Below are 11,562 nucleotides of genomic sequence, written 5' to 3' on the forward strand. Positions count from 1 at the left end.
TCGAATTTCGTCCTCGTTTTTGCGTCTCAATTGGACTACGGAATCGCTTGCGAGGCCCCATCGCGCATAGTTACAATGGCAACCCGAACCTCCACGCGCCAAGCCGCTCAGAAGGCGAAAGAAGCCATTGCGGCGGCTCCTGACGTGAAAAGCCGAAGCGCTGCTGGCACTAAGCGCAAGGGAAGTGCCGACAAAGGCGTAGACTCTAAGCGTGGCAAAAAAGAAGCCGATAAGAAGCTGGACGATGCCCAACGGCCCGCAATTGGAACTGATGCGCAAGCACCTAAAGGTAGAGTCTTCCTGGCCAATCAGTCTGACTGCTGGCTGACTCCATACAGATCATCCCGAGCAGCTCGACAAACCTGAAGCGAAGCCCGAGCAGCCTAGCGAGAAGCCTGAGGAAGAGCCGGTGGAGAAGCCTCAGGAGGAGCCAGAAAGCAAGGCAGAGGATAAGGCAGAGGACAAGGTAGAAGACAAGGCAGAGGGCAAGCGGGACGAGCAGTCAGAGGCAAAGCCAGATACCAAATCCGAAAATGGAGCGGCAGAGAAAGCGGAAGAAGATCAGACTGAAGGCAAGCCTGAAGAGAAAATGGAGCTGGATGACGAGAAGAAGCCGGAAGATGTTCAGACAGAAAACAAGGATGCCGACACGGCTTCAGCCAAGGGCACTGAAGCTGGTGTGGAAACGTCACAAGCGAGAGAGGAGAAGGTTCCGTCAAACATCCTGGAAAAAGGCATCATCTACTTCTTTTACCGATCCCGAGTCAACGTGACTGACCCGCAGAGCGTCGATGATGTTGCGCGTACTTTCATAGTGTTGCGACCGACCCCCTTGGGAGCTACGTTGGATGCGAATCAGGGCTCAGTTGACACTGGCGCCAAGTGTCGCCTGATGGCTCTTCCCAAGAAAAGGTTCCCAACATCTGGGCGGGAGCGGGTAATGGGATTCGTCGAAAAATCTGGGCAATCCATGAAAGCACTGCAGGAAAGCTTCATCGCTGGAGATCATTACGATACTGCCACTCAGGGCGAACGCACCGTTCCTGAGGCCCGACCGTACGCGGAAGGTGTTTACGCAATCACGTCTACGAAGCGAACTTCCCACTTAGCTTATGTTCTTACCATTCCTGATCATATCGGAACTCTTCAGGAAGACTTTGGTCTCCGGGCCCGCGGCAGCTGGGTTGTGCAGTCGAAGAACCCCAAACACCCTGGGCCTTCGTACGCTCAACTTCCCAAAGGTCCTGAATATCCCGACAGGTAAGGGTTCTCTGGAAAGCTTCTCCACGCAGATGACCTGTATTCGCTGACTGATTACGACAGTGTGCTTGCCAAGTTTGGCGATTACCGCTGGAAGCCTGTGGAACCCGAGTTCATCGATTATCCCAATGCGCAGTTCCTCGTGGTTGGGGAGGCTGTGGACGAGCTTGGAAAGGCTGCAACTGCGGAGGAAGATGGCAAGAAGGCTGATGAAGTGCAGCCTGGAGAAGAACTCGAACATCTTGAACAGGAAAACGAGGAACGGGTAGAAGCCCTGCGAGGTGAGTGTCTTAAGGATGTCCTCAATGCGCGAAGCTGACAATCACTAGGCGACGACACGATCTATGAGGATCTGGGACTCGATGCGAAAAACTATCCTGCCGTTCCGACAACCTGGGAGAGTCAGTAGAGGATGTGTGTGACTGCAATGAAAAGGCAAAAGCGTATTGTGTATGATATGAGCGGCGATGACGCGGAACGATAGATGATGACGACGATGAAAGTCTGTGGAGATCGCAGCTGCTGCTGTCGAATGAAAATAACCTATGAATGATAATTATGATGTTTCTTGGCTATGCTCTATCTTAGTGGTTTCCGCTCTCCAACGAATTGCAGGGCTGAAAGTGCCCACGTTCTCTTCCTTCTCTTGGATGATCCTTACTCATCTCCAGTCAGTCCACTAGTTAACTAATTAACTGACTACACTACACTTCACCCACTCAGCTTTATTTAGTCTCGGTACTTCCCTCTCTCGTCCTCTTACTCTGACTCTGCAATGGATGTGATCTTCTAGTATTACTCCACCAATTGCAAATCACCCTCCATGCGACGCGTACATTCTTGGTTGTATACTCTCACGACTCTGCCCTGGACTGCAGCTGCAGCCGGCGGTGATATTGTGAATCAGACCAGCTGCGGCAGCCATACTTACGCCTACACCGGTCTGGCTGGATATGGCTTCATTCCTTCCAACGCCACCGACAAATACGGCGACACATTAGGGGGCTTTGGCAGCTCGGCCGCCTTTGACTTAGATTCCTGGCGGCGCATTGGGCCTGAGACCTACACGGGGATCCTATACTGTATTCCCGACCGCGGTTGGTATGTTTTCTTGTGCCATGGGTTCTTCTTCTAAACTTCAATCGCTGACTACGGGGACAGGAATACGAATGGCACGCTCAACTACCAAGCCCGTGTTCACACACTCAACGTCACCCTTCACTTGGCCCCCGACAATATCTCCGCTCAGCATCCATCCCCGCCAAATCTACAGCTGACATACCTTGACACCCTTCTGCTAACGGATCCCACCGGTAACCCTCTCACCGGCCTCGACGCCTCGGCCGATTTCAACGACACCCTCAAATTCCCAGGCTTTCCGCCTCTGCCCGCAGCGATCTACAGAGGCAATGGCTTCGACAGCAACAGCACCAGCGGCGGAGGGCACCGCGTCTCCCTAGATGCCGAAGGCCTAGCCCTCACGGCAGACAGCTTCTGGATTTCGGACGAATACGGGCCCTACGTCTACCGATTCGACCGCCGCACCGGCCGAATGAAGACCGCCATCGCACCACCACCCGCCTATATCCCGCACCGCAACCAAACCATCAGCTTCAGCGCCGACAGCGCCCCGATCTACGATCCCAAGCTGACCGCGATCCCGAAAGACCCGGTCACCGGCCGCGCCAACAACCAAGGCTTCGAGGCATTGACGCTCTCCCCAGACGGGAAGACACTCTACACGATGATCCAGTCCGCGCTGGACCAAGAGGGCGGCGGGAGCAAGAAAACCCGCCGTCCCGCGCGGCTCCTGCAGTACGACCTGTCCTCCCCGTCCGGAACGCCGGTCTACGAGCACGAGTATGTCGTCATGTTACCCACGTACTACAATCCCAGCAAGGGCCACGACGTCGTGGCCGCGCAGTCCGAGATCCACCTTCTCCCGCAGTCGGGGAAGACGCAAGACAAGACATTCTTGGTTCTGGCGCGTGACTCTGGGTTCGGGCACGGCCAGGACAAGTCGTTGTCTGTGTATCGGCATGCGGATATCGTGCGCATCACGAGTAATACCACTGACCTTAAGCGCTGGCGCGGCGCGGATGCGGTTAATGGGTCCATTGCCTCGGCTAAGGGCGTGTTGGATGCCGGGATCACGCCTGCCGAATACTGTTCCTTCTTGGATTTCAATGTCAATGAGCAGCTGGCTAAGTTCGGGTTGCATAACGGTGGGGATCAGGATGATCGGCTGCTGAATGAGAAGTGGGAGAGTCTGGCGCTCGTGCCTGTAGAGCCCGGACAGCAGGCGGCCGCGGCTACGGTCCGGGAGAAGGAGTACTTTCTGTTTAGCTTGAGTGATAATGATTTTATCACGCAGGATGGTAAGTAAATTTTTCTCATTTTATTGGGGTCAAATAATCAAATTGCTAATTAGTGATAACAGGCCGCATGAATTTCGGGCGCTTCAGGTACGCGGACGACTCGGGCTATAACCTTGATAATCAGGCGTTGGTCTTCAGGGTGAAGATTCCGGTGTAGGAAGCTGCGTTACTCTGTCTGGCTTCTACAGTAGCCCTGTCATCAGTAGACAGAATTTGGTCCATTACTAAAGAAGAAGCAAAGCCAAGGTGGCATTTATAGGTGTAGACGGTGCCGGACCGCAAAGCCAAGGTGGTGAGCTCTCCCAGCCAATTGGGTAAGTAGACGGTTTCGCTTGAGAAGACAATCGAGGGCTGGAATTTTGAAGAATGAGGTAATATGTTCAATCTGCATAAGGTTGATGAAGCTCTAAGAGTGGATCGAAATCCATGCTTCTTCAATGTATCCTGCACTTACCCGCGACCCGCTGCTGGCTACGCGTGCGGAACATTTATATGTCTAAAAATGATACGTTATCCAACCACCGAGAAAATCAGAGATCTATGCAAATATCCTTGATCAAGAAGTCCTTCTGCAACAACCTCCCTCTTCTCCTTTCATTTACTGTTTATTCCAATTTTCCAATCAATCAATCCCTCTTAACCTCAAGCCTCCCAATCTTCCTCAACCCAACGAAGTTCACAGCAATAGAAGCAAAGCCCAGGGCACAATTATACCACCAACCCGCGCGATACCCCATCAACAGCGCCTGATAATGGGTGTCTGCACTCTCCCACCACCCGCACCCTGCGTAATCCGCTGCGCCAGCACAGCCGACGATGCAATCCAGACACTCTTCCCGATCTGCGCAAGAGTATTAAAGACACCCCCGGCCAAAGCCTCCATATTCGCCGGGAACGCGGCGGTGGTGACGAGGTTAGCGATAGTGTAGATGAGGTCTGCGCCGACGGGGTTCAGAGCCATAGCCTGGAAGACGCCGTGCCAGTACCCGGGGCCGTTGACGCGGCAGAGGCAGGCCAGGAGCAGCGGGGCGAGGCCGCTGATGGAGCACGCGGCTGGGACGAGCCAGGCGGGCCGGAGGTAGGGGAGGAAGACACCGATGGCGATGCTCATGAGCAGACCGGCGACGGGGGCGGGCAGAAAGTAGAATGCGGAGGTTAGGGTCGACAGGCCGCGAACGTCGTGGAAGTAGCGCGGCGGGCTGCTCGCTGGCGTTCAGGGAGCCTCAGACTAGGAATACCGTTAGGCAGATGCTTGTGAACGCTGGATTGCGCCACATGTGGTTCGGGATCAGGGCGGGACGGTTGAGGCGGGTTTGTCGGTGCACCCAGAGGGCGAAGGCGGGGAGGAGGGCGGCACCCAGGGCTAGGAGGGTGATGGTCGCAGAGGGCCCGGAGGCGACGGCTAGGATGAAGGAGAGGAGCGAGAGGGAGGCGCTGATGAGGAGCGCGCCGACCCAGTCGATGGTGCGGGCGAGGCGCGCCAAGGACGACCGGCTGAGGGGCGTATCGATGTCGCGTGGGAGTGCCCATAGGCCCAGCGCGATCACCGCCCCGTTGAGGATCGCTGTCATGTAGAAGGCCCAGCGCCAGCTGGTGGCGCCGGTGAACACGCCCCCTAGCACCAGCCCCAGCCCCAAGCCGATGCACTGGCCGCCGCCCATGGAGGCGAACGCGATGCTGCGCTGGCGCAGGTCGCTGTTGGCGGGGAAGACTAGACCAGCGACGCCGACGGTGCTGGGGAGGCAGAACGATGCGGCTAAGCCGGCCATGGCGCAGAGGGCGATGAGCTCGTCGAGCTCGTGGCGAGCCCCGAGCCCGGTGCCCAGCACGCTTGCTGCTTGGAGGAATCCGCCAAAGAGACTCGCGCGCCGGTAGCCGAGGATTTCTACCGCCGCTCCGAAGGGGATTAGAGTGCAGCCGCATGCGAGGGAGAGGGCTGACGTTGGCCAGAGCTGCTTGTCTGCGGGGATGAGTAGGTCGCGCGCGATCACAGGGATGACCACGGTGAGGAGCCCGGATAGAAGTTTGCCATTGCCCGTGATGCAGGTAATGCAGGTGATGATGAAGAATGCCCGGCTCTTGGAGACCGGCCTGGACGGTGCATCTTCCTCCATGGACAGACGGTGCATCATGCCCTCAGCGGTTGACTCTAACCCTAGGTCGAGGTATTTTGTGGCATAGTAGATGAGATGTCTCCGGCTGAACCGAAAGTTGTGAGGCCATTGACCATTTCTGGGGCTGAGTCCGTGGTAGATAGAGTCGATAGTCTTGACTGTGTGTTTAATGATAGATATAGGCACAATTGAGGACTGATCGAAGGCGTAGAAGCCAGATATTCTTCCCTGGAGCTGTTCTCTAGCCAGCCCTACCGCGCTGGGTATTTTACTGTATTGATGAAAACGGAAACTTTACCTGAACCCTTGGTTAGGCCCAAACGGGCTAGTAAGTCCGATGCTTCGGCCGCCTGTCATTTTAAGCAATCCTGGGACCCATATGGTATAGCTTCTTGGTCCGGCCATGTAGACCCACCTGTTACAACTTCCTAATTCAGTTAGCAGTAGATTGAGCCTGAGGTGGTACCTGCACTGCAGATCTATATTTAGACAAGGTGAGGTTCATTCGAGCCTCATGAACCAGCAAAAGGAAAACAAGAATTTTTGGGCGACATCTCTGTTCAATGTGCTGGAGGGATGTAGAGATGAGCATGTTGTTGGAAGGCGCACGGCGATGCAATCCACTTTACTTGATTTTACCACTTCATTACTACTGTACGATACTATACTCGTCTAGGTAATCAGCTAGCCGCAAAGGGGAGTGACCCCCGAGCCCGCGGGCTTTAGGTTTGATCCAGATACGAAGTATATTCTATAGCGACCTCCAGGATGGATTCAACCGGCATATAAGAGATGGGTTCGTCCATCTGCACTATTCGCTGCTTCGTTCAATGCATTCTATACTCCATTAGACCAGCATCGTGCATCACACATCGCCCCCATTAGACTACGACATGTCACACCACCCTGCGTCTCGTCTATCGCAGAGGGCAACAACGTCGCTGAAAAAACACCAGCAATGCTCTGTGGGACACCTTCAATGATCTCTGGCATCCTAAGACGAGCCCACACGGTTATGTCTCGCTCGGACTTGCCGACAACTCTCTGATGCAGGAGCAGCTCCTACAGCGCATGAACACCAATGCCGATGCTACAGTGCGGTGCCTCTCGTTGGGCGATACCATCACCGGACCTGTCCGATTGAAGACTGCAATCGCACGGTTCTTCAACCACTATTTCCACCCTGCAAAGCATCTCCAGCCCTCGCAACTTATCACCACCAATGGAGTGACCTCAGCAATCGAGCATTGCTCGTGGGCGATCTGTGACCCGGGCGAGGGCATCCTGGTCGCCCATACTACCGAGCATTCGGCAAAGACGTTTCCCTCCGGCCAGCGGCCAAGCTCGTCCCCGTCAGCTTCGAAGGCGGTGACCCTCTCAGCGTCCCCGCAGTGTCCCGATACGAAGACACTATCGTACGCTCCGGGGGGCAGGGCTGCCCTATCCGCGCTATCATGCTCTGCAACTCACACAACCCGCTGGGCCGGTGCTACTCTCGGTCCTATCTGATCGAGCTATAAAGCACTGTCAGGGATATGGAGTTCATTTGATCAGTGACGAGATTTACGCCTTGTCTGTTTGGCGACACGGCCAGGATGAGACCACCTCGGTTCTCTCCATCGAAACTGACGGCATTATCGACCCGAGTCTGGTTCAAGTATTGTGGTGCGTCAGCAAAGAGTTCGGGTCGAACGGATTGCGGCTTGAGGTGGTCATTTCCCCGGGCAATCCAGACTTGCTTGAATCGGTACGGGACGTCGGCCAATATAGCTCGATTTCGGGGTTGACTGACTCTCTCGTAGCGATGGTCCTCGAGGATGAAGAGTTTATGGACGGCTATACCAGAGAGAATGGCCAAAGATTGGCTGAATCTTATGCTTATGTGGTTACATTCCTCGACGCCCATGGGATCCCTTTCGCTCGAGGGTCGAATGCCGCCTTTGACGTCTGGTGTGATCTGTTGACGCCGTATCTGAGGATTCAACCTGGTTATTCACCCGAAACCAGCGACGTTACGACAAGAGAGGCCTCTGGCGAACTGATGCAGAAGTTGAACTCATATAAGCTGCATCTTGGGAACGGCGATGATTTCGGTGGTGAGCAGCCTGGATGGTTCCGCATCACGTTTTCTCAGCACCGCGAGCAGCTCGACGAGGGACTACAGCGGATCGTCCGAGCTCTTCATTCCTAATCCAAGTTGAATTAGGTTATATCTCCGGCTGGAATCTTGGATCTGGTTGATTTACACCAATGATGTTCTTACTATCGATTAGTAGATATAATACGCAGTTATTTGCAAGTTAGGAAGCAGAAGTCTGCATTCAAGCCCAGAGACATCGCCTACCATTATATATACACGACAAAATGTCTTTCCTAGTTACTTTGCTCACTGACAGTGTGCTATTGTTCGGTTGTCCGCATATAACATTATCTCTCTAGTACAATATGCATAGCTGTTATTATCTGTCCCATATTGAACCATGCTCCTATCCAGCCATCCAATGTTATACTTCTAACCAGAATATAAATTATTTTTTCCACATGACTCTTACCATCGCCTTGCCAGGTCTCCAGTGATCCAATACTTCTAACTACAACGAACCTAGATTTCCGTTTACCTAGAGAAATACAGTACAAGCAACAAAGACGCTAACCCAAATCCCAACAGACAGTCACCAAGAGTGCAAGAGAGCAAAAGCAGGAATACGCACATAAACAAACAAACAAACAAACAAACAGCAAATTGTACCACCCTGACTACCTGTACTCGTTCCAATCCCTAAATCTAAGAATACCATATACACCATGTGCGACGAAGAAGCACCAGAGCGCAAACGCCGGCGTGCGCAGATGCATGTATGTATCGCAAGCGTAGCGTGAAGTGGGGAACCCCTGAAAGTCGACGAGTCTAAGTATCATATCACCAAACATCCAACCGGCAAACGACTAAACATCCCATAGAATTGGACAGTACGTAGAGGAATATGAGCCGCAAATTAAGATTGCGTCATGTTTGTGACTAGCCAAGTCCCACTTTTTACTTAGTATCTTCTTGTAAGTCTGTCTGTCTTCTCTTCTCTATTTTCATTCTTCAACCCATTTCCTTGTCTGGATTACAGCGGACCCCCCCCACAGAAACACAGCCACAGTCGTGTTTTGCGTCGCTGTGAACCATCAACAAAGAAGGACGGTTTAGATACGAGAGGTCCGCCCGCTATGGATGGGGACGTGGCGGTTGCTGAGTTGTCGGATGAGTCGAGTTTTTACGGTATGTTGGTGCCTATTCTTTTGCCCGTCGGGTTGGTCGGTTTCTTTGGGAGTCGGTTTCGGAGGGAAGAAGTCTTGATACTGATATTTAGAATAGGTGATGACAGCGACGACGAAGTCGGCCGGCTTGAAGATCTCGTCGCGCGATACAACCCTTATGAGTACTGGGAACTTATCTATCCGTATTCGCTGAACACTATTCGCCGGAAGGCGTTGAATGTAAAGAAAAGAGAAGAAGAAGAAGAGAAGAAAAAAATGACGGATACAAGTGTGCAAGAAGTTGAGATGTCTACTATGATTAAGCAAGAAGAGGAGGCGGGCGACGCCGCTCCAAGGTGTTACAGCTATCCACCACGGGGCAGAATTCCTTCGCATACCAACGACTCGGTGAAAGCGGAGGACGAAGACACAAACATGATGGATATCTCCTCGGAGTGCAATGCGAAACGCACATCCTCCCAAACGGCGACTGGGTTGACACCTTCAAATACCCCCGCTGATGCGGTGGGACCGTGGATTTACGTCTCTGCACCCGGACAAAGGCTCCGCCAGGCTGATACTGCCAGGCTGGTGACTGACGGGACAAGAGCGTTACACAGATTCGAGAACGACAAAGCGGCGTTGCAGTTGCAGCGAGACAGGGCCGCGACGGGTTCGAAGCAAGCGGCAACGCGGGCGTTGCTCCTTCGACGGCAGGAACTGGAGAGAGAGCTTTTTGCCCTGGCGAGGCTGACGGGTGTCGTGTCGGGGAAGTGGATGCTGTTCATCACGGCAGACCGGGTGGATGAGGTCTGGGCTGTGGTGGCTGAGGCAACTGCTCGTGGAGAGTTGGGCTTTGGGGCCAAGGTCGCCACGGATGATGGACAGGGAAGGGCGCGGCTGGTCGCCATTTACACCCACGATCATGAAGATCGGGAGGATGTGGCGCGCGTGCTCAGACAGATGGTGGAGTTGGGGCTGGTGAAAAGGGAAGAAAGCCCCATATATTACAAAATCGATGCGTTCACCCATCTAGAGATTATGGCGAACAATCCCTGGGGATTGAAAGCAAGTCGATTTTCGAGTCGGGATGTGTTGCGAGACGCGAGATGAGATGTGAGTCTGTGTTGCGATGCTGTATGTTTGAGTTGTTGGTACAGAACGTGTACATGAGTGGGTTGTTTCACGATAGTTATGGAAGCATTGGACCATAGCTTGGGCCGGGGGCTGACAGCAGGTTGTAAGGATATGTCCTAATTCCGTAGTATAATCCGGTGACCGATTCACGAAGCCGATAAACAATCCGGCTCAGTTCCGAACAATGTAGGCCAGCTTGTCATTCGTCTCCTCGCAAGCCTGAGGGCCGACACGCTGCCCGCGCCTTTGGCTCCTCAAAGTTGAGCCACAGGGGCGGGCAATCAAGCTTCTAGCGCATCTCGTACTGACGTCCATCTCAAGACGACTCTTCCCTCTCCATCACCTTTTCGCAAGCCTCCCTCACCTGAGCCACACCTTTGACACCCTCCCACTTGGCCAACAACGCCCGCACTTCCTCCCAATCCTTCTCCGCCTCCGCCGTCTTCCCCTCAGCAACCAGCTTCTCCAACCTCTCCGGCGCCCCCAACACCCACTGCACCGTCATCCTCTCAACCTTCCTCCGCTCAGTGCCATCCTCCGCCTTGGCCTCCCGGATCCGACGCTGCTGCTCCTCGCCCTCCTGAATCAACCCGCCGGCCGTCTCCGCCACGAACGCAATCGCCGGCCCCAGAGTCTTGGTCATGGTCAACGGCGCCCCGCGCTCATCCATGCTGCGCCGCATCTTGCCGATGGTCTCCACCGCCCGGATCAACTTGGAGTAGTTATCGTACACGAGGGCCTTCCGCTCACTATCAAGAGTGCGGATGTCGCCCACGAGAGTGTTCTCGGCTTTGAGGACGGTGGACAGCGACGAGGTCGCCAGGAGTTGGTTGACGTAGCGCTGGGGGTCGAAGTCCGGGCTGTCGAGCTCCGTGCCCGTCGCCACGACGGAGGGGTTGTGCGCCGCAGGCGCATCGCCGCCTTCGCTCTGACGTGGAATACTGCGTGAACGGCGCCCCGCGCCGGCGGCGCCGGCGGCATCGGAGGGCCGGAGATTGTAATAGTCGCGGAGGGCGGCGCGGTTGCGGCGCAGGTGGAGTGAGGGCGAGACGGCTCGGGCTGTGGATGGGGTTGATGAGGCGCTGAGGCCCCCGTTGCCGAGGTTGGTGTTCAGTGTATCTAGGGAGGGACGGTGGGAGGAGGTCGGGGTGGGAGAGTGTGCCCGCGAGGATGCAATTGATGGCCGGGGGGAGGAGAGGGTCGACATGGTGGGTGGGCGTATGGTAGTAGAACTGTACAGTCGTGACGCTATGCGAGCAATGAGAATACTTGAAGCTCACAAACCCGCTATCAGAAAAAAAAGGAGATACGGAATCGACAAGGGAAAGGCAAGAGAGTTCCAAGGCTATAGTAGTAGTAGTTGTTGTTCTTATTGAATTGTCGATAAGGAGAAGTTAAGGTTGAGAGTCCCGCCCGCCGCCGTACGT

At 54.5% G+C, this 11,562-nt stretch overlaps 5 protein-coding genes across 5 annotated transcripts; 3 read left to right on the forward strand and 2 right to left on the reverse strand.

The window, feature by feature from the left end:
- Positions 1–75: 75 nt before the first annotated feature.
- On the forward strand, positions 76–3,795 carry BO97DRAFT_435677 (uncharacterized protein; the record flags this gene model as incomplete). The annotated part of the gene is made up of 7 exons (XM_025697742.1): positions 76–289; positions 435–1,260; positions 1,324–1,474; positions 1,590–1,674; positions 2,139–2,361; positions 2,422–3,638; positions 3,701–3,795. The coding sequence occupies 7 exons, from the start codon at positions 76–78 to the stop codon at positions 3,793–3,795; spliced, it is 2,811 nt and encodes a 936-aa protein (XP_025549950.1).
- A 469-nt stretch (positions 3,796–4,264) lies between these two features.
- Positions 4,265–5,752, reverse strand: BO97DRAFT_435678 (MFS general substrate transporter; the record flags this gene model as incomplete). The annotated part of the gene is made up of 3 exons (XM_025697743.1): positions 4,265–4,384; positions 4,447–4,837; positions 4,899–5,752. 3 exons carry the CDS (start codon positions 5,750–5,752, stop codon positions 4,265–4,267), a joined length of 1,365 nt encoding a protein of 454 aa, XP_025549951.1.
- An 893-nt stretch (positions 5,753–6,645) lies between these two features.
- BO97DRAFT_454873 (pyridoxal phosphate-dependent aminotransferase) lies at positions 6,646–8,008 on the forward strand (the record flags this gene model as incomplete). The annotated part of the gene is made up of 4 exons (XM_025699124.1): positions 6,646–6,717; positions 6,752–7,016; positions 7,058–7,250; positions 7,307–8,008. 4 exons carry the CDS (start codon positions 6,646–6,648, stop codon positions 7,941–7,943), a joined length of 1,167 nt encoding a protein of 388 aa, XP_025549952.1. The 3' UTR covers positions 7,944–8,008.
- Positions 8,009–8,968: 960 nt separating this feature from the next.
- BO97DRAFT_435680 (DUF1917 domain-containing protein) lies at positions 8,969–10,111 on the forward strand (the record flags this gene model as incomplete). The annotated part of the gene is made up of 3 exons (XM_025697744.1): positions 8,969–9,020; positions 9,117–9,306; positions 9,364–10,111. 3 exons carry the CDS (start codon positions 8,969–8,971, stop codon positions 10,109–10,111), a joined length of 990 nt encoding a protein of 329 aa, XP_025549953.1.
- A 170-nt stretch (positions 10,112–10,281) lies between these two features.
- BO97DRAFT_113006 (uncharacterized protein) lies at positions 10,282–11,523 on the reverse strand. Its single transcript, XM_025689918.1, has one exon. The coding sequence runs from the start codon at positions 11,340–11,342 to the stop codon at positions 10,452–10,454; it is 891 nt and encodes a 296-aa protein (XP_025549954.1). The 5' UTR covers positions 11,343–11,523; the 3' UTR covers positions 10,282–10,451.
- Between the last annotated feature and the right edge of the window lie 39 nt (positions 11,524–11,562).

This window comes from Aspergillus homomorphus, assembly GCF_003184865.1.
Source record: "Aspergillus homomorphus CBS 101889 unplaced genomic scaffold BO97scaffold_26, whole genome shotgun sequence".
In the NCBI taxonomy this organism is placed as follows: domain Eukaryota; kingdom Fungi; phylum Ascomycota; class Eurotiomycetes; order Eurotiales; family Aspergillaceae; genus Aspergillus; species Aspergillus homomorphus.